Below are 21,290 nucleotides of genomic sequence, written 5' to 3' on the forward strand. Positions count from 1 at the left end.
CCTGCCATGCTGGCATCTTTGAGCTCTGGAGGGCGCACTGGATTTTTGGTTCTACCAGGTGCGCACCCTTAGGCTGTCAGCTGTTTTCCATCATCATCATCTTCACCATAAAAGCCTGGAAGAGACACCATAACTCTGCCGAGTTATCAGCTTACCTTACAGGTAAAACTACTCAGCCGTTTTGTGCCGTTCACAACATTCATTGTTACAGAAGTCTTTGCAGTTGTGACTTATACTTGCAGCTTATAGCCGAGTTGTGGAAGTTGGAGGAGTTGGCGTCTCCACTCCTCACTTCTGACTTACTGAGTATAACAATTGACACTGCACGTCCTCCAATTTTTCCTCTGCACTCTGGGAGTATCTGGATTTATTCCTCCAAGAGGATAACTGTGAGTTGCTGACTGTTTGCTGGGTGAACCACACCCACCTTAACCTGTTTTTTGCTCCTGCCAGCAGTACCGTCTGACAGCCTCGAGTGGTGGCCACCTGGGGGACCAGGACTTGGCGGCTCTGGTGTATTGCAGGTCTCCGGCTGGCGGTGGAACTTTGTGGGTTCCGGCTCTTCTCTGGATAGGCGTCTCCTACCCTCGGGCCTGCCCACGTGTCACCATTTTGTTATTAATTGGACTCAGCATATTCATAATCTGTTTGCACTTTTGCATAATAAATTGTTATTTATTGGAATTCCTATTGACCGCTCATTTACGCCCCCTAACGTGGGTCCGTGCATTCACTTTCCCAACAGGATAACTCGGCCACGTCATGGACTCCGAGGGGCGTTTACCACCTACTGATCGATCAATGGAAGTGCAAGGTGTGCAGGATCCACCAGGAGGATCGCTGGGTGAGCTGCAGCACATTCTGTCTAACCTCACTGCTTGGTTGGATTTATTAACTGAGCAGGACGCTCTCCTCAGCCGTTGGATGGAGGCTCTCACCGCGCAGGTAGACCGCCGCGTGCCAGGCGAGGTCCCCCCCCTCGTCACCCGAAGCTTACATAAGTCCCCCAGAACCATACGTGTGGTTGTGTTGAAACGTGCGCGGACTTCTGATGCAGTGCGCGCTCGTTTTTTTCACAACGGCCCGTTATGTAAGTGTCTGAGCACAGCCGGGTGCCTTACGTAATTAATTTACTTCAGGGCAGAGCACGCGCCTGGGCTACGGCGCTCTGGGAACGAGATTCACGGGTCCTCTCTACTTATACTGACTTTATACAGGAGTTTCGACTGGTGTTCAATCATCCGAATAGAGGCGAGGCCGCTTCAAATATGCTGCTGTCAATGAGACATGGAGTGCAGCTGATTACGCAATCGACTTCCGCATTGCGGCAGCGAGGTCTGGTTGGAATTCAGTCTCACTCCGCGCCGCCTTTGTAAACGGGCTGTCTCCGGCCCTAAAGGAGCATCTGGTGGCTAAGGATCAGCCGCAGGATTTGGATGGGCTTATCGATCTAGTTATTCGTCTTGACAATCGGTTACAGGAATACAAGCGGGAGCGAGACGAAGGGCGTGGCCGGGCGCGCGCCATCCCTCTCCCCTCCAGGTCTGAAGCAGTGCCGTCCTCTCCCCGCTCCAAAGTTAGAGCTTTCCGCGTAGCACCAGCTCTCCCTGCTGATGAAGCTATGGACACGAGCAGGACAAAAATGAAAGTAAAACAAAGGAGGCTGGCACGTGGAGAGTGTGTTTACTGCGGCTCAAATGAGCATGCGCAGAATAAGGGGCCCCAGACGGTTAAACACCAAAGCTCAACCTTAGAGACTGGGCTAAGAGTGAGCCATACAAACCACATGGGTGTCCCACGCAAATGCGCACGACTCCCAGTCACAATCCTTTGTGGGGATTTAACCCTTACTGCTCCAGCACTGACTGACACAGGATCGGAAGGGAACCTACTGGATAGTAGGTGGGCTAAGGCTGTAGGGCTCCCTCTGGTGGCCGTTCCTTCACCATTAAGGTACGGGCACTAGATTGCACCTACTACCAGAAATTACACACCAGACACAGCCTTTAACCTTGGTTGTCTCTGGAAATCACAGGGAGGAGATTGTGTTCTTTGTAACACCTTCTACCTCCAGGATAATTTTGGGCTTTCCATGGATGGTAAAACACAATCCCTGGAAACTTGCCACTGGGAGTGTTTAAGATCCTCGGTGCCACCTGGTGATGAAGTTAAAGAGGAGGTCAGAGTTCCCCCCAATCTCACGGAGGTGCCGGCTTAGTATCATGACCTTGCTGAGGTCTTCAGCGAGGATCTGGCACTCACCCTGCCCCCGCATCGACCGTATGATTGTGCCATTGATTTGGTTCCAGGTGCTGAGTATCCGTCCAGCAGACTGTACAACCTCTCATGTCCTGAACACGACTCAATGGAGACCTACATCCGGGGCTCTTTAGCTGCCGGGCTAATCCGAAATTCTTCATCCCTGTTAGGTGCAGGTTTCTTTTTTGTGGGCAAAAAGGACGGCGGTCTCCGTCCATGCATTGATTATAGAGGGCTGAACAAGATCACAGTTCACAACCAATACCCGTTACCTCAATTGGATTCAGTGTTCACGCCCCTGCATGGAGCCAAAATTTTCACAAAATTGGATCTTAGAAATGCTTACCATCTGGTTCAGATACGGAAGGGAGACGAATGGAAGACGCCATTTAACACCCCCTTAGGTCATTTTGAGTACCTGGTCATGCCGTTCGGCCTCACCAACGCCCCCGCGACATTTCAAGCTTTAGTTAACGACGTTCTGTGGGATTTCCTGCACTGATTCGTTTTCATATATCTAGATGATATCCTCATCTTCTCCCAGGATCCTGAGACTCATGTTAAGCATGTCCGTCAGGTCCTTCAGCGGTTATTGGAGAACCGGCTGTTTGTGAAGGCCGAGAAGTGTGAGCTCCATCGCACTTCTTTGTCCTTCCTGGGGTTTATCATCTCCTCCAACTCCGTCGCACCCGATCCGGCTAAGGTAGCTGCGGTGAGAGATTGGCCCCAACCGGTAAATCGTAGGAAGCTGCAACAGTTCCTAAGGTTCGCCAATTTTTACAGGAGGTTCATTAAGGGCTATAGTCAGGTAGTCGGCCCCCTTACAGCCCTGACCTCCACAAAAGTCCCCTTCACCTGGTCAGATCAGTGTGAAGCCGCGTTTAGGGAGTTGAAACACCGGTTTTCGACTGCACCAGTTCTGGTGCAGCCCAATCCTAACCAGCAGTTTATTGTTGAAGTGGATGCCTCTGACTCAGGAATAGGAGCCGTGCTGTCCCAGAGCAGGGAGTCCGATAGTGTTCTCCACCCCTGTGCTTACTACTCCCGCAGGGTAACCCCCTCAGAACGGAACTATGACATTGGCAATCGGGAACTCCTGGCGGTGAAAGAGGCCCTCAAGGAGTGGAGACATCAATCAATCAATCAATTTTATTTATATAGCGCCAAATCACAACAAACAGTTGCCCCAAGGCACTTATATTGTAAGGCAGGCCATACAATAATTACGTAAAAACCCCAACGGTGAAAACAACCCCTTGTGAGCAAGCACTTGGCGACAGTGGGAAGGAAAAACTCGCTTTTAACAGGAAGAAACCTCCAGCAGAACCAGGCTCAGGGAGGGGCAGTCTTCTGCTAGGACTGGTTGGGGCTGAGGGAGAGAACCAGGAAAAAGACATGCTGTGGAGGGGAGCAGAGATCAATCAATCAATCAATCAATCAATCAATTTTTTATATAGCGCCAAATCACAACAAACAGTTGCCCCAAGGCGCTTTATATTGTAAGGCAAGGCCATACAATAATTATGTAAAACCCCAACGGTCAAAATGACCCCCTGTGAGCAAGCACTTGGCTACAGTGGGAAGGAAAAACTCCCTTTTAACAGGAAGAAACCTCCAGCAGAACCAGGCTCAGGGAGGGGCAGTCTTCTGCTGGGACTGGTTGGGGCTGAGGGAGAGAACCAGGAAAAAGACATGCTGTGGAGGGGAGCAGAGATCGATCACTAATGATTAAATGCAGAGTGGTGCATACAGAGCAAAAAGAGAAAGAAACAGTGCATCATGGGAACCCCCCAGCAGTCTAAGTCTATAGCAGCATAACTAAGGGATGGTTCAGGGTCACCTGATCCAGCCCTAACTATAAGCTTTAGCAAAAAGGAAAGTTTTAAGCCTAATCTTAAAAGTAGAGAGGGTGTCTGTTTCCCTGATCTGAATTGGGAGCTGGTTCCACAGGAGAGGAGCCTGAAAGCTGAAGGCTCTGCCTCCCATTCTACTCTTACAAACCCTAGGAACTACAAGTAAGCCTGCAGTCTGAGAGCGAAGTGCTCTATTGGGGTGATATGGTACTACAAGGTCCCTAAGATAAGATGGGACCTGATTATTCAAAACCTTATAAGTAAGAAGAAGAATTTTAAATTCTATTCTAGAATTAACAGGAAGCCAATGAAGAGAGGCCAATATGGGTGAGATATGCTCTCTCCTTCTAGTCCCCGTCAGTACTCTAGCTGCAGCATTTTGAATTAACTGAAGGCTTTTTAGGGAACTTTTAGGACAACCTGATAATAATGAATTACAATAGTCCAGCCTAGAGGAAATAAATGCATGAATTAGTTTTTCAGCATCACTCTGAGACAAGACCTTTCTGATTTTAGAGATATTGCGTAAATGCAAAAAAGCAGTCCTACATATTTGTTTAATATGTCCATTGAATGACATATCCTGATCAAAAATGACTCCAAGATTTCTCACAGTATTACTAGAGGTCAGGGTAATGCCATCCAGAGTAAGGATCTGGTTAGACACCATGTTCTAAGATTTGTGGGGCCAAGTACAATAACTTCAGTTTTATCTGAGTTTAAAAGCAGGAAATTAGAGGTCATCCATGTCTTTATGTCTGTAAGACAATCCTGCAGTTTAGCTAATTGGTGTGTGTCCTCTGGCTTCATGGATAGATAAAGCTGGGTATCATCTGCGTAACAATGAAAATTTAAGCAATACCGTCTAATAATACTGCCTAAGGGAAGCATGTATAAAGTGAATAAAAATTGGTCCTAGCACAGAACCTTGTGGAACTCCATAATTAACCTTAGTCTGTGAAGAAGATTCCCCATTTACATGAACAAATTGTAATCTATTAGACAAATATGATTCAAACCACCGCAGCGCAGTGCCTTTAATACCTATGGCATGCTCTAATCTCTGTAATAAAATTTTATGGTCAACAGTATCAAAAGCAGCACTGAGGTCTAACAGAACAAGCACAGAGATGAGTCCACTGTCCGAGGCCATAAGAAGATCATTTGTAACCTTCACTAATGCTGTTTCTGTACTATGATGAATTCTAAAACCTGACTGAAACGCTTCAAATAGACCATTCCTCTGCAGATGATCAGTTAGCTGTTTTACAACTACCCTTTCAAGAATTTTTGAGAGAAAAGGAAGGTTGGAGATTGGCCTATAATTAGCTAAGATAGCTGGGTCAAGTGATGGCTTTTTAAGTAATGGTTTAATTACTGCCACCTTAAAAGCCTGTGGTACATAGCCAACTAACAAAGATAGATTGATCATATTTAAGATCGAAGCATTAAATAATGGTAGGGCTTCCTTGAGCAGCCTGGTAGGAATGGGGTCTAATAAACATGTTGATGGTTTGGATGAAGTAACTAATGAAAATAACTCAGACAGAACAATCGGAGAGAAAGAGTCTAACCAAATACCGGCATCACTGAAAGCAGCCAAAGATAACGATACGTCTTTGGGATGGTTATGAGTAATTTTTTCTCTAATAGTTAAAATTTTGTTAGCAAAGAAAGTCATGAAGTCATTACTAGTTAAAGTTAATGGAATACTCAGCTCAATAGAGCTCTGACTCTTTGTCAGCCTGGCTACAGTGCTGAAAGAAACCTGGGGTTGTTCTTATTTTCTTCAATTAGTGATGAGTAGTAAGATGTCCTAGCTTTACGGAGGGCTTTTTTTTATAGAGCAACAGACTCTTTTTCCAGGCTAAGTGAAGATCTTCTAAATTAGTGAGACGCCATTTCCTCTCCAACTTACGGGTTATCTGCTTTAAGCTACGAGTTTGTGAGTTATACCACGGAGTCAGGCACTTCTGATTTAAAGCTCTCTTTTTCAGAGGAGCTACAGCATCCAAAGTTGTCTTCAATGAGGATGTAAAACTATTGACGAGATACTCTATCTCACTTACAGAGTTTAGGTAGCTACTCTGCACTGTGTTGGTATATGGCATTAGAGAACATAAAGAAGGAATCATATCCTTAAACCTAGTTACAGCGCTTTCTGAAAGACTTCTAGTGTAATGAAACTTATTCCCCACTGCAGGGTAGTCCATCAGAGTAAATGTAAATGTTATTAAGAAATGATCAGACAGAAGGGAGTTTTCAGGGAATACTGTTAAGTCTTCTATTTCCATACCATAAGTCAGAACAAGATCTAAGATATGATTAAAGTGGTGGGTGGACTCATTTACTTTTTGAGCAAAGCCAATAGAGTCTAATAATAGATTAAATGCAGTGTTGAGGCTGTCATTCTCAGCATCTGTGTGGATGTTAAAATCGCCCACTATAATTATCTTATCTGAGCTAAGCACTAAGTCAGACAAAAGGTCTGAAAATTCACAGAGAAACTCACAGTAGCGACCAGGTGGACAATAGATAATAAAAAATTAAACTGGTTTTTGGGACTTCCAATTTGGATGGACAAGACTAAGTCAAGCTTTCAAATGAATTAAAGCTCTGTCTGGGTTTTTGATTAATTAATAAGCTGGAATGGAAGATTGCTGCTAATCCTCCGCCCCGGCCCGTGCTACGAGTGTTCTCACAGTTAGTGTGACTCGGGGGTGTTGACTCATTTAAACTAACATATTCATCCTGCTGTAACCAGGTTTCTGTAAGGCAGAATAAATCAATATGTTGATCAATTATTATATCATTTACTAACAGGGACTTAGAAGAGAGAGACCTAATGTTTAATAGACCACATTTAACTGTTTTAGTCTGTGGTGCAGTTGAAGGTGCTATATTATTTTTTCTTTTTGAATTTTTATGCTTAAATAGATTTTTGCTGGTTATTGGTAGTCTGGGAGCAGGCACCGTCTCTACGGGGATGGGGTAATGAGGGGATGGCAGGGGGAGAGAAGCTGCAGAGAGGTGTGTAAGACTACAGCTCTGCTTCCTGGTCCCAACCCTGGATAGTCACGGTTTGGAGGATTTAAGAAAATTGGCCAGATTTCTAGAAATGAGAGCTGCTCCATCCAAAGTGGGATGGATGCCGTCTCTCCTAACAAGACCAGGTTTTCCCCAGAAGCTTTGCCAATTATCTATGAAGCCCACCTCATTTTTTGGACACCACTCAGACAGCCAGCAATTCAAGGAGAACATGCGGCTAAACATGTCACTCCCGGTCTGATTGGGGAGGGGCCCAGAGAAAACTACAGAGTCCGACATTGTTTTTGCAAAGTTACACACCGATTCAATGTTAATTTTAGTGACCTCCGATTGGCGTAACCGGGTGTCATTACTGCCGACGTGAATTACAATCTTACCAAATTTACGCTTAGCCTTAGCCAGCAGTTTCAAATTTCCTTCAATGTCGCCTTCAATGTCGCCTGCTCTGGCCCCCGGAAGACAATTGACTATGGTTGCTGGTGTCGCTAACTTCACATTTCTCAAAACAGAGTCGCCAATAACCAGAGTTTGATCCTCGGCGGGTGTGTTGTCGAGTGGGGAAAAACGGTTAGAAATGTGAACGGGTTGGCGGTGTACACGGGGCTTCTGTTTAGAACTACGCTTCCTCCTCACAGTCACCCAGTCGGCCTGCTTTCCCGGCTGCTCGGGATCTGCCAGGGGGTAACTAACGGTTAAATGCAGAGTGGTGCATACAGAGCAAAAAGAGAAAGAAACAGTGCATCATGGGAACCCCCCAGCAGTCTAAGTCTATAGCAGCATAACTAAGGGATGGTTCAGGGTCACCTGATCCAGCCCCCTAACGTGGGTCCGTGCATTCACTTTCTCAACAAAACGCTGCTTGGTCAAAGGCTTGCCTTCATTATATTAATACGAGCTTCAGGCCACGCAGCGGCGCAAAGCTCGATCAATGGGAGACGAAGCCACAAACCGGACAACATTGTGGTTTAAAAAAAAAAAAAATCGTAACAATTGTGAAGTAGCCTATCATTACATTGAGGTTCTGCAACAATTATTCAATTTTAAATTAATGTTTGATGATATATATAGACAGATAGTGAAGAGCTTCGCTCATTAATGTCAGCGACATTGAATATATAATGTGTGAAATTCCAAGTGTTCCAATACTTTTGGAGGACACTGTTATTTCTACCTGGTTCTTTTTATGTAAAATTCTGCCCCTTACCAAAACCAAACCATTGTATTCCTCATTTTGAGTTTATTCAAGGTCATGTTAGAAACCAGGCCTGGGACCCCCACAGACAGTGTCCATCTCGTGAAAAGGCCACTAAAATGAGTCATACAACACTTTTTATACCTTGTGGGTGTTAACATGGGTGTGGTTTAGTCTCACATTTCTAATGTTACTGGCTGTCACCAACAGGGGGAGCTCTCCCTGTATCTCAAACTTGGACAGATGATAGAGTAAAACTTAACATATTTCTCAGAACTTCCAAACAAATAACACAAATACTTAATAGCTAACATAAAACAAAGAATTAGCACAGATATTATCTAACGACACCGTATCCTAACCTTACGATGAGTGTAAAATGAGTGTGGTATTATTACTGTTTTAAGGTTTCATTTTCACTGTTGCTGGACTTTGTGTCAAATTATAGTCATATTGTGCATCATATTAATATGATATTAATATTGCAGACAAAAAAGAAAAATGCTTAAAAAGGCGGGGGTCTGGTTGGCAGAGCCCCACCCAGAAGCTGACAGGCAATCAATCAATCAATCAATCAATCAATAAATAGTTGAAAGGTTTTAGCCATGCTCATGATCCACCGAAGCATTTACTAAAAAAAAAAAGGTCTGAAGGACCTAAATGACGTGGGGAGATGCTGAGGAGCTTCGCTCGTTCATGCCCGCGACATATACACATTAATTAAAATAAATGTGTCATGATGCTTCGGGTTAAAAATCATCGTACAGCTGCAGGAGGGAGTGCCAACATGGCTTCCGGCGGCTTCACGCTTTGATTGTATTGGCGTGTCAGTAGTGGGCGGTCTGTTTTCCGAGCAACCAATCAGCGTGCGAGTAGACGTGACGATGCGAAGAAGGAAGCGGAAGCGAGAAAAGGGCGGTCTGTTTGAAGCGGAGACATTCACGGAAGGTAAACAAACACACTTTTTCTTTTTTTATTGGCAAACAAACACCGCAGGTTGTTTTTACACGATCTTTATAGACAGCGTGTCTGACGTAGATCTGTATTTACATGGCTTAATTAGAGAAAGGTCGGTAGTTTTTAATTTTTAATTTGGCGGGCTGCGACCTCGGGAGAGACTTGAATCCACGGGTGGTGTGTGTGTGTGTGTGTGTGTGTGTGTGTGTGTGTGTGTGTGTGTGTGTGTGTGTGTGCGTGTGTGTGTGCGTGTGTGTGTGTGCGTGTGCGTGTGTGTGTGTGATGACGGGGAGCTTTTGGGAAAGACCACATCTGGTATGAGAAGAACATCTGTCCACGAGATCAGGTCCAACATCAGAGGAAACCAGCTCAGTCAGAGTGACCTAAAAAGAAACTGTGAAACACTTAAAAGTCTCAGTACTCATCAGAAACTTAGGTCTGAATATTGATGGTGCTATTAGGTTTGACAAATCTGAATTAGTTGGGCATTTGAATAAATTCTTCACTACCATTACTTCAACACACCTGCTGGTGAATATGGATGAGTCATATTAAACAATCTTATAGCTCTTGTAAGGCTCTTGTAAATAGTGTTAAACTCTTAGAGGTTTTAGAAGATGTGGTACTCAAAGTCGTCTGGTTTAGACCAACTGTCACCCAGATTGATTAAAGATAGCCCAGAGCACACTGTGTCTTCTATTACACATATTTGAAATCTTTCTTTAACCTGCCATTATTCCTGATGATCTAAAAATGGTTTGAGTGATGGCAGTCTATAAGAAAAATGATAAACTAGATGCAAGTAGCTGTCATCTCGTCTCTATTTTGAGCAGAAGATCTTGATTTTTCTAAAATAACATTTGGATGATGATCTCAGTTTAATGATGGTCTCAGTCAGCAAAAGATGCATATCTGAAACTTGGGACATGTTTGGCCAAACTATCTGATGATGTTAGAATGGAGCAGGATAAAGGCCATAGGTACTCCTTGATGTACAAAAAGCATTTCATACGGGTGACCATAGGATCCTTTTACTGAAGCTACATTTTGGTGCATCACTGCTGCTTAACAGTCCAACATGAACTTTAAATAGGAGTCCAAATTGCAACAATGTAGTCCGGTGATGCCCACCTCCCAAAAAAAGACTGTGTAGTTCCTCAGTCCAGCAAAAATTACATCAGCATTTCATTGCTCCAGACAGCTTACAGTGGAGTGGATTTTTTTTGTGTGTTAGAAGAATTAACACCATCAATTAGCTCCTTTAAATCTTTGTCCGTCAGCAAAACAAACTCTGCATGTTTAGCTAAATACTGCCCCCACTAGTGGGCGGGGTTTGCAGCATGCAATGGTACTAAATGTATGGAACCAAATTGCATGTTAAATGGAACCAAATTGCATGCTAAATGCAGCACAACACAAATGGGATGAGTAATCCATGTCACGTGACATACAAAGCACCAATCAAATGACAAGGATCCACTCAGCCGTTATGTAAAAAAACGCTCTTATATGCTGATGATACTTTGTTTATAGTTTCGGGTGATAATACTGAGGGTACAGAGCAGAGTCTCTTGGAGTTTGAGTTTTATTTGGCTTCAGACATAAATTACATAAACAAAATACCATTCAGGTGCAATGTACGGGAAATACACTGAAATGCTCAACAAAGGTTAATTACTTGGGTGCCACACTTCACCAATCTCTATCTGGAGATAGATGATGACACAGGTGAATGCTAACCTCAAATTACTCTATAGGAAAAACAATCACACAATGTTATTAACAGCATCATGTGGTTGGGAAACTTGACCTCCTGTGATTACACACGTGCAGCTTCCTCGTCCTCTGCCGTCATGATGACCTGCAGGAGTCCATCCAGCCCCATGAGGGGCAGCAACATCCAGGAGCAGAGGGACCGCTGGGAAAAGAAACGCAGCAGAGTGGCCCGAGAGTTGGTGCAGACGGAGCAGCGCTACTGCCAACAGCTGGAGCTGGTCATCACGGTATTTAGAGTCACACAAAAACACAGCACTTAAGTCCTGTCAGTCACACAAAACTACACTGCTCAAGTCCTGTCAGTCATACAAAAACACACGGCACTCGAGTCCTGTCAGTCACACAAAAACACACGGCACTCGAGTCCTGTCAGTCACACAAAAACACACGGCTCGAGTCCTGTCAGTCATACAAAAACACACGGCTCGAGTCCTGTCAGTCACACAAAAAAAAACGTCACTCGAGTCCTGTCAGTCATACAAAAACACACTGCTCCAGTCCTGTCAGTCACACAAAAAAAACGTCACTCGAGTCCTGTCAGTCACATAAAAACACACAGCTCAAGTCCTGTCAGTCACACAAAAAAAAAACGTCACTCGAGTCCTGTCAGTCACATAAAAACACACAGCTCAAGTCCTGTCAGTCACACAAAAAAAAAACGTCACTCGAGTCCTGTCAGTCACATAAAAACACACAGCTCAAGTCCTGTCAGTCATACAAAAACACACGGCTCGAGTCCTGTCAGTCACACAATAACACTGCTCCAGTCCTGTCAGTCATACAAAAAAAAACGTCACTCGAGTCCTGTCAGTCACACAAAAACACAGCTTGAATCCTGTCAGTCATACAAAAACCATCCATCTATTTTTATACTCACTTTCTCTGATTAAGCATCACGGGGGCTGGAGCCTATCCCAGCAGTCATATGGCATGAGGTGGGGTTCACCCTGGACAGGACTCCAGTCTGTCACAGGGCCACATACAGACAAACAAACATATTCACACCTAGGGTCCATATAAAGTTTCCAATCCACCTAATCTGCAAGTCTTTGGATGTGGGAGGAAGCCAGAGCACCTGTAGAGAATCCACACAAACACAGGGAGAACATGCAAACTCCACTTCAGGGTCTTTTGGCCCTATTTTTTCTTTGTTGTTCCACTCACTGTTTCATGGTAGTGTGGAAGCAAAGACTTTGGCAGAATAGAATAGTCTTTATTGTCATTGTGTGTGTGTGTGTGTGTGTGTGTGTGTATGTGGGGGGGGGGGGGGGGTAACAAAGAAATTGGGGGTGCTCCCACAGAGCAGCTGTACACTAGAAAAAAACAGACTTCTTATACACTACAAAAATTGTTTAAATATGAAATATGTGCTGTGTACTAATCAATGTGTCATATATATATATATATGCTGTAAACTATGTAGTGCAAAAATGGAGGTGTGTGTGTTTCTGTGTGTGTACGTGTGTATGTGTATATATATATATATATATATATATATATATATAAGTAAAATTTTAAAAGGTAAACACTGGGGGCACAGAGGCCAGTGCAGTTAAGGTTCAAAAGGTATGAGGAGGTATGATATATGATGGGTTGCTTGTTTGTTATCTGGGGGGAGGGGGTGTTGGTTTGGAGGTAAATTGGGCTGTTTGTTGTTGGGAGTAGGTGTGTGTGTGTGTGTGTGTGTGTGTGTGTGTGTGTGTGTGTGTGTGTGTGTGTGTGTGTGTGTGTGTGTGTGTGTGTGTGTGTGTGTGTGTGTGTGTGTGTGTGTGTGTCCATAGGTGTTTGCAGTACGTATGGCCCATGGGAAGAAGCCGTTTGTCAGCCTGCTGATGTAAATGGACTGCATTTATATAGCGCTTTTCCATCTGAATCAGACGCTCAAAGCGCTTTACATTTATGCCTCACATTCACCCCGATGTCAGGGTGCTGCCATACAAGGCGCTCACTACACACCGGGAGCAATAGGGGATTAAAGGCCTTGCCCAAGGGCCCTTAGTGATTTTCCAGTCAGGTGGGGATTTGAACCCATGATCTTCTGGACTCAAGCCCAACACCTTAGCCACTAGACCATCACCTCCCCCGATGATGTGGAACTTTATTGATCTGTAGCGTCTCCCAGACGGCAACATGTCAAACAGGGGCTGGGTGTCTTCTGTGATGCCTTTGGTTCTCCTAAGGCAGCAGGATGTGGTGGTGATTTCCAGGCTGGGCAGAGGGCAGCCAATGTTCTTTAGGGCAGTGTTTATGACCCTCTGCATCGCCTTTCTGTCCTCGGGTGTGGAGCCTGGGTACTGCACACCCAGACCCAGAGGAGTGATAGAAGGCCAGCAGCAGCTTTGTGTCCAGGTTGTTCTTCTTGAGGATACATAGGAAGTGTAACCGCTGCTGAGCCTTCATAACCAGATCCCTGATGTTGGAGGTCAAGGTGTGGTCTGTGGAGATGTAGGTGCCCAGAAACCTAAAGGTGGGGACTGTTTCCACCTATTTTCCATTTATGAAGGGGGGGGTGGTTGTTCTGTCTGTTCTTCTTGAAGACCACGAGTTTTTTTATGTTATGAATGTTCAGGGTCAGGTTGTTCTCTGAGCACCAGAGCGACATCTCCTCCACCTCGGCTCTGTATGCTGTGTCGCCCACGTCACAAATGAATCCAACCACTGTGGTATCATCTGCATATTTTATAATGCAGTTGGTTTGGTGACTTGGAGAGTAGTTGTAGGTATACAGGGCATAGAGTAGAGGACCCAGAACACAGCCTTGAGGGGAACCAGTGCTAAGTGTGAATGTGGAGGAGTGGTGGGGGCTGAGTCTCACAGACTGTGGGTAGCTCATCAGAAAATTTTTCTCATCTCATGCTCCTGGAGAGAGAGAGTTGAGGTGCTGGAACCAGGGGGAGGCAGTGACTGCAGGTGCGTGTTGGTGGCCTCGAACCGTGCAAAGAAGTTGTTCAGCTCCTCTGCCCGTGTGCTGCTAATGCTGGAGGATGTTGGAGGGGGGTGGTCTTTGTAGTTGGTTAGGGCCTGGATGCCCCTCCACATCTGACGCAGGTTATTGTCCGTCAGGTAGGAGTCCTTAGCCTAGCCTGTTTGATACCCCTCCTCAGGTCAGCTCTGGCGCACCCAGGACCCAGAGCAGGTAGCTGACCTGATAAGGAGCTGTCATTTGACAAGACACTTAATCTGCATTGTCTCAATCCTCCAAGCTGTTGATGGTTTCCTGCTTTGACTGGGGAAGTAACCTGCATTCGACTGGCATCCCATCCAGGTGGAGACATAGACTCTGGCCTGTTTCACACTACACAATCTGGAAACAAGTGAAATACAGACAGTGTATTTTTTCCACAATGCACTCAGACATATGTGTCTTGTGTTGTAATTGGTTTGAAAGCTTTAAAAAATATAATGCAAATGGGCCACAAGCTCACAACAGAGATCACCATTGTGTTCAAAAAAACTGGGTCTTAAAATGGTCAGCAATGGCATTGTTTGTTTTGCATGAACTTGCGTTGGGCTTCCTGGACCGTGCTGAGTCTTTTTCATCTACAAACTCTGGTTTGTTTGACCAGGGTTTGTGCTCTGGGCCCACTGGTGTGGGTCTGGGATAGACTTGCAGAGGTGTTCTGTGGCATGGTCCAGCTTGGACTGGACCGCAGGCCAAGCGGGGAAAAGATCAAACTGATGAGTCATTTTCTGTGGAGTGAGTCTTCACTTGCTGCAGAGTAAACGGATGTTTTATACCGTATTACGGTTCCTAAATGACAGATTTCAAAAGGAGTTTTTCTGTAACGCATCACTTAGTCTGCTTGTGGAGGAGCACTGATCAAACATCAGTGACACTGTTGTTTATGTTGCTTTTACACATAACGACGACAAGTCAAGAATGCCACAAAGTATGCATTCTTGGACGCTGATCACGAATGTGATGATTCGGGGCAGAGGCGTCAGGTGTCCTCAGGAGCTGCTGCAACCTGTTACCATGCATTACGATTAATGGCACATGTTGCTGGAGAATTATCAGGAACCATTACGCACGGTCAAGAATAGTGTCGCGCGCTCAGTGCATCGTTAAGTTCTGTCACGTTGTGAACGAGGTGAATTGTCTCCACACACACCCATATTCATCCAACCGAATTCAGATCGCTCCAGTTTTTCAGAAGAACTTTGTGACTGCATGCGTAGTTGGGCTCTGTGCCATGGAGTGGTACAGAAAGGAGGAGGAGGAGACGGGCAGAGCCAGATGTGTGGCTCTCGTCTCGCGCATTTTTCCAAACATCAGGCACATGCAGCAGGTGGAACACCTGCAGGAGCGCGCTGAAGAGCACTGAAATGACACTTTTAGCCGACTTGGAAAACGCGACACCTGCAGGAGCGTCCCGAGGAGCTTCAGCAGGAACTGTGGAACAACACAAGCGACAGTGGTAAGGAAAAACTCCCTCTGATGATTTGAGGAAGAAACTTCAAGCAGACCATACTCAGAGGGGTGACCATCTGCTTGGGCCATGCTACCGACACAACTGACAAAACAATTTACAAAATGAATGTACAGGAAATTTTCCCGCTACACAGGACAGGAGGGTTGCAGAAACAGACACCACACCCATCTCTGGATGGAGCTGCACCTCAGAGAGAAAAAAACTGAATCAGGCATCAGAAAGACAAGAAATACAGTATAATTTTTCAGCATTAAACAACAAGCAAAACATAATACTAAGGTGATCGCCAGCTACTAGCCCTAAGCTTCACTAGAAGACCCAGACTTTAGATAAAGCTGAGGCCGCGGCCCGCTCCGTTTACTAATAAAATTAATTTAAAAGAGTAAAACGCATAGAAACATACTATGCCAGTATGCTAGCCATATGAAAGGGAAAATAAGTGCGTCTTAAGTCTGAACTTGAAAGTCTCTACAGAATCTGACTGTTTTATTGATGCAGGGAGATCATTCCACAGAACAGGGGCACGATAAGAGAAAGCTCTGTGACCCACAGACTTCTTATTCATCCTAGGGACACAAAGTAGTCCTGCACCCTGAGAACGCAAAGCCCGGGGCCGTTACGTAGGGTTTAATTAGGTCAGCTAGGTAGGGAGGTGCCGGTCCATGAACAGTTTTATAGGTTAGTAGTAAATCTGATCTCACTGGGACAGGAAGCCAGTGAAGAGATGCCAAAATGTGTGTAATGTGGTCAAACTTTCTAGTTTCTGTCAAAGGTCTGGCATCAGTATTTTGAACCAATTGGAGACCCCTAATGCTGGACTGCGATAAACCAGAAAACAGAGCATTGCAGTAGTCCAATCTAGAAGAAATAAATGCATGAATCAGGGTCTCGGCATCAGCCACAGACAGGATGGGACGAATCTTCACTACATTTTGCAGGTGGAAGAAAGCAGTCCTCATAATATCTCGAATGTGGAAGTCAAAGGACAACGTAGGATCAAAAGTTACCCCAAGGTTCCTCACTTTGTCAGTGTGAGGTATGATACATGAGCCTAGGCTAAGCGTTAGCTGGTCAAATTGATACCGATGTCTCACTGAACTAAGAACCATCATTTCAGTCTTATCAGAGTGTAAAAGTAGGAAATTGCTAGACATCCAGCTTTTCACTGATGCAAAGCGATCTTCTAAGGATTTTATGTGAACGGGATTACCAGCAGTTATCGGCATGTATAACTGAGTATCATCTGTATAGCAGTGAAAGGTAATCCCAAAACGCCACAATATGTGCCCAAGGGGTGCTATATAAAGGGAGAAAAGCAGGGGGCCTAAGATGGACCCATGTGGAACCCCAAATTTCACGTCACTAAGGTTAGAACTAGTGTTATTGTACAAAACACAGTGAGAACGACAGGTCAGGTATGATGTCAACTGTACAAGGGCATTCCCCAGTAATCCTAAAATGATGGGAAAGAGTAGTTGAAGCGAGGCTTTGAAAACATGAAGATCTGTGAGCAGCAACATGGTTTCATGCTGAGAAAGAGCACTACAGATGCAATGTTTGCTTTGAGAATTTTGTTGGAAAAGTATAGAGAAGACCAAGAGTGACATTGTGTGTTTGTGGATTTAGAGAAAGCTTGTGACAGGATGCCAAGAGAACAGTTGTGGCATTGCATGAGGAAGTCTGGAATGGCAGAGAAGTATGTGAGGGTAGTGCAGGACATGTACAAGAATAGTGTGACAGCGGTGAGATGTGCAGTAGGAATGACAGACTCATTCAAGGTGGAGGTGGGATTACACCAAGGATCAGCTCTGAGTCCTTTCTTGTTTGCAGTGGTGATGGACAGGTTGACGGATGAGATCAGACAGGGGTCCCCATGGACTATGATGTTTGCAGATGACATTGTGATCTGTAGTAGAGAGCAGGTTGAGTCTAGTCTGGAGAGGTGGAGATATGCTTTGGAGAGAAGGGGAATGAAAGTCACTAGAAGCAAGACTGAGTCCATGTGTGTGAATGGGAGGGAGCCCAGTGGAGTACTGCAGTTACAAGGAGTAGAAGTGGTGAAAGTAGATGAGTTTAAATATTTGGGGTCAACTGTTCAAAGTAATGGAGAGTGTGGTAAAGAGGTGAAGAAGAGAGTGCAGGCAGGGTGGAGTGGGTGGAGAAATGTGGCAGGAGGGATTTGTGACTAAAGAATATCAGCAAGACTGAATTCTACAAGACAGTTGTGAGACCAGCTATGTTGGACGGCTTAGAGACAGTGACAATAACAAAAAGACAGGAGATGGAGCTGAAGATGCTGTGAATCTCTTTGGGAGTGACAAGGATGGACAGGATTAGGAATGAACGCATCAGAGGGACACCTCAGGTGGGATGGTTTGGAGACAAAGTCAGAGGTGAGATTGAGATGGTTTGGACATGTGCAGAGGAGGGACCCAGGGTATATAGGGAGAAGGATGCTGAGGATGGAGCCACCAGGCAGGAGGAGAAGAGGGAGGACAAAGAGGAGGTTTATGGATGTGCTGAGGGAGGACATGCAGGTGGTTGGTGTGACAGAGGAAGATACAGAGGACAGGGTGAGATGGAAACAATTGATCTGCTGTGGCGCCCCCTAACGGGAACAGCCGAAAGAAAACAAAGACTACTACTTGGACAGTGCAGTATTCAATTCATTCAGCAACATTTAGTTTAAAAATGTGTCTGGTTTCTCAGCTTTTTGATGAACGTGAATCGTGGCCCGCGTGTATAAGCAGCAAAATATTTTGTCTTCTGCCCCCATGAAAATCTTACTATGTGTGCGGTATGATTGACTGATGAATCAGTGATTGCATCAATTACTTGGGTGGGAAATTGCCTTAGGTTCTATTCTAGGTTCTATTCTATTCTAGGTTCTATAATCTTATGTGCAGTAGTTGTCGGCCATATGGACCAAAAAATATCATCTCTTTTTTATGACTTTGATAATAATGATAATTCAATGTTATTCTTCTTTTTCTTTGCGGTGGTTAGTTTCCAGAGGGTGAAATGAGTTCATTGTGGAGCTGTTTTTAACATCAACAGGTTTCCCACGTGTTTTGCAGATTGCTGTCTTCTGAGTGACATTCACCTTTTCAAGTCCAAACCACCTCCACACTACTGAGGTTGATCCACGTCCAGCAACTAATTCTTCTGAGGCAGACTGTGAGGCTGGAGGTGTCTGCGTGTGGGCTCCCTTTTCACTCTTTTTTTTCTTTTTTTAATCTCACTCATGCTAAGAGGTAGCCTATGTTGTGGTGACGCTGGGACTGAGAGATCATGTGACTGTGAATCTCTGCACTGCTACAGTGTTGCCAGATACAGCTGTTGATTTCCAGGCAAAAGACTGTTCAAAAACCACCTTCAGCGAAATAAAAATCAAAACTGCCAAATCTGGCAACATTTCTCAGATGCAACGAGGCACTTAGCTTCAATGGTCTCAGCTGAAACCCACCTGGAAGACGAAATGTTGCATTTCCTTGACTGCCGACTTGAGGCTGGCTTCAAATGAGAGCACATTCCTAAAAGACTCCATGTTAAAATATCCAACTTTCGAGCAGATCCTGGTCCAAGAAACGGTTTTGGTCTCTATAGATCAGGGCCCGTATCCACGAACCAGCCTAAGGGGCTAAAAGTAGCTCCCAGTGATGTCATTCTAAGAAAAATCTTAGAATTCCTAAAATTCAAATACTCCTTAGGCCTTAAGAGAGCTCCTAAGGTGCCAAACTATTAACAGTAGGCAGGAGAACTTTTAAGAAGACAAGAGTGTCTTAAACAGAGAAGATGGTGGAAAAGACAGAGAGGAAGGAGAGACATTCTCCGTATGTTGAATGGCAGTGATTCAGTCAGTTCATGCTGTCGGCATTGGGGCAGAGATAATGTTTGTGGTCGACCTCATCAGGAATGAACTGACTTTTCCCACCCAGCGGAGTAACGTAATAACACCTGAGATGAAGGTCATCACGACATTGGACATTGCATGTAAATATATATTTCTATTTATATATAAATAAATATATTCTTATCTTATATTTGTACATAGAGATTTTCATTGCACTGTCCTGTAGGATGTTATACCTATTTATACTTTTTTGTTTTTACTTCATCTGTTTGCACTGACACAGGAGAAGCTCTCTCCAATGTCATTGTACATTCTTAATAATGACAACACATGGCACTCTATTCTTTTCTAAGTTCTATAACATTCATCCAGTTACTAATATCACAGTGTGTGGAGAAGGGAATAAATAAAGATTATGTTGTTTTGCCCCTGTCTTAAAGTAACCCTAATGATGTACTTGTTATTATTACACTGATTGCACAACTTTGTTTTTTGTAGCCACTAACGACTGGGAGTGAAGCATGCTGGGGTCATTCTGAACTGGGAGTGAAGAACTGCTTTTATTATGTCTTTGTAATAGAGAAAATAACTTTCAGATGCCTGTTGATTAAAGAAATTATGGGCGCCAGGGAGGTTGAGTTGGCCACTCACCCTCCCTTCGCGGACACACTAGAAAAGAGGGAGTAGAACCATGCTTCAACAGAGTCTGCTGCGGGTTAACGTACGAACGCCCAGCCGGTTGACAGGCGCACTCTGCTGAAGGTGTTGGCTCTCCACCTTAAAGGCGTCACGGTAAGAGAGAAAAATGCGCTGCAACCACTTGTGTTTGATGTAACTGCTTTTGTGGGGAATAAATATACGCCTTTTTGTTCTAGCAAAATGCAGTCTGTGTGATCATTTCTGTGTGCCGATCTGACCGAACCTTGTGTTTCAAAACACACAGTCAGTGATGTCAGCAGCCTAAACTCACCTGTTTGAGACAAACTTCGCTTGTGTGCTGCAATCTCTGCTCTTGCTTTGGATACGGTGCTTGTACGGTACGTACCAGCGCTTCTCACACTTGTCGCTTGTGTGCAATTACCAGCATGGAGATTAAACATAACATAACATTAAGATAATCAAGATAACTAGCGTGTTTCCCGTGGGGATCCATGGGCTCAAGTTTGGGTAATGTTTATAAAATAGGTAGCTGACATTTATCAAGGGTGGCAACTGGAATGATGTGTGAATCCAGAATGTGTTTAGAACCTTAGACCTCAACAATTTTTAGAAGAGGAACTCAACCCTTTCATTTCCTGTTAATTAAGTAATGTTTTTATGTTATTTTAGTGTCTTAATGTATTTATAAGTTGTTTAGGTTCCTGTTATCATATACACGCCATTATTATTATTATTATTAATATTATTTTATTTTATTATTCTATTTTGTCACTTGATTTTTAAATGACCCACAATGGAAATAAGTGTTTTCATTTTCTTGTGTTTTTTCATGTATTTACAATTATATTATGTACTTACATTGAACTTACTAAATAAACCACGCACCCACACTTTTAATGTATAGATAACTGGCATGTGAATGAGGTACATTTTCAAGCTGTATAACAATTTAGTTTTGGTGAGTTTCATCATGACATTAAATTATTTTCACGATTACACGTCTTAATGCAGTTCAGGTTATATGATCAGTTGATTTTGCTGTCCATTCATAACTAGGAGTGCAGTGCGCATTGTACTTTTATTTCTCCTTCCCATTTTCTGAGACTTCCCTATCTTTGGCCAAGTCCTCACCTCTCCCTAGAGGATCCTAAGATAGGAAATATAATCCATCCAGTGTGTCCTGGGTTTTCCTCGTCACCTCCTCCCAGCTGGATTTACCTAGAAGGGAGACGACCACGAAGAATTCTCACCAGATGCCA

At 44.3% G+C, this 21,290-nt stretch overlaps 1 protein-coding gene across 1 annotated transcript in view; it reads left to right on the plus strand.

Moving 5' to 3' along the window:
- Positions 1-11,144: 11,144 nt before the first annotated feature.
- arhgef39 (Rho guanine nucleotide exchange factor (GEF) 39) overlaps positions 11,145-21,290 on the plus strand; it is a 151,430-nt gene continuing 141,284 nt past the window's right edge. Inside the window, exon 1 of the mRNA XM_034163553.1 lies at positions 11,145-11,312. Within this exon, the coding sequence (XP_034019444.1) occupies positions 11,163-11,312 (150 nt within the window). The 5' untranslated portion in view covers positions 11,145-11,162. The remainder of the gene's footprint in view (positions 11,313-21,290) is intronic.

This window comes from Thalassophryne amazonica, chromosome 22, assembly GCF_902500255.1.
Source record: "Thalassophryne amazonica chromosome 22, fThaAma1.1, whole genome shotgun sequence".
In the NCBI taxonomy this organism is placed as follows: Eukaryota; Metazoa; Chordata; class Actinopteri; order Batrachoidiformes; family Batrachoididae; genus Thalassophryne; species Thalassophryne amazonica.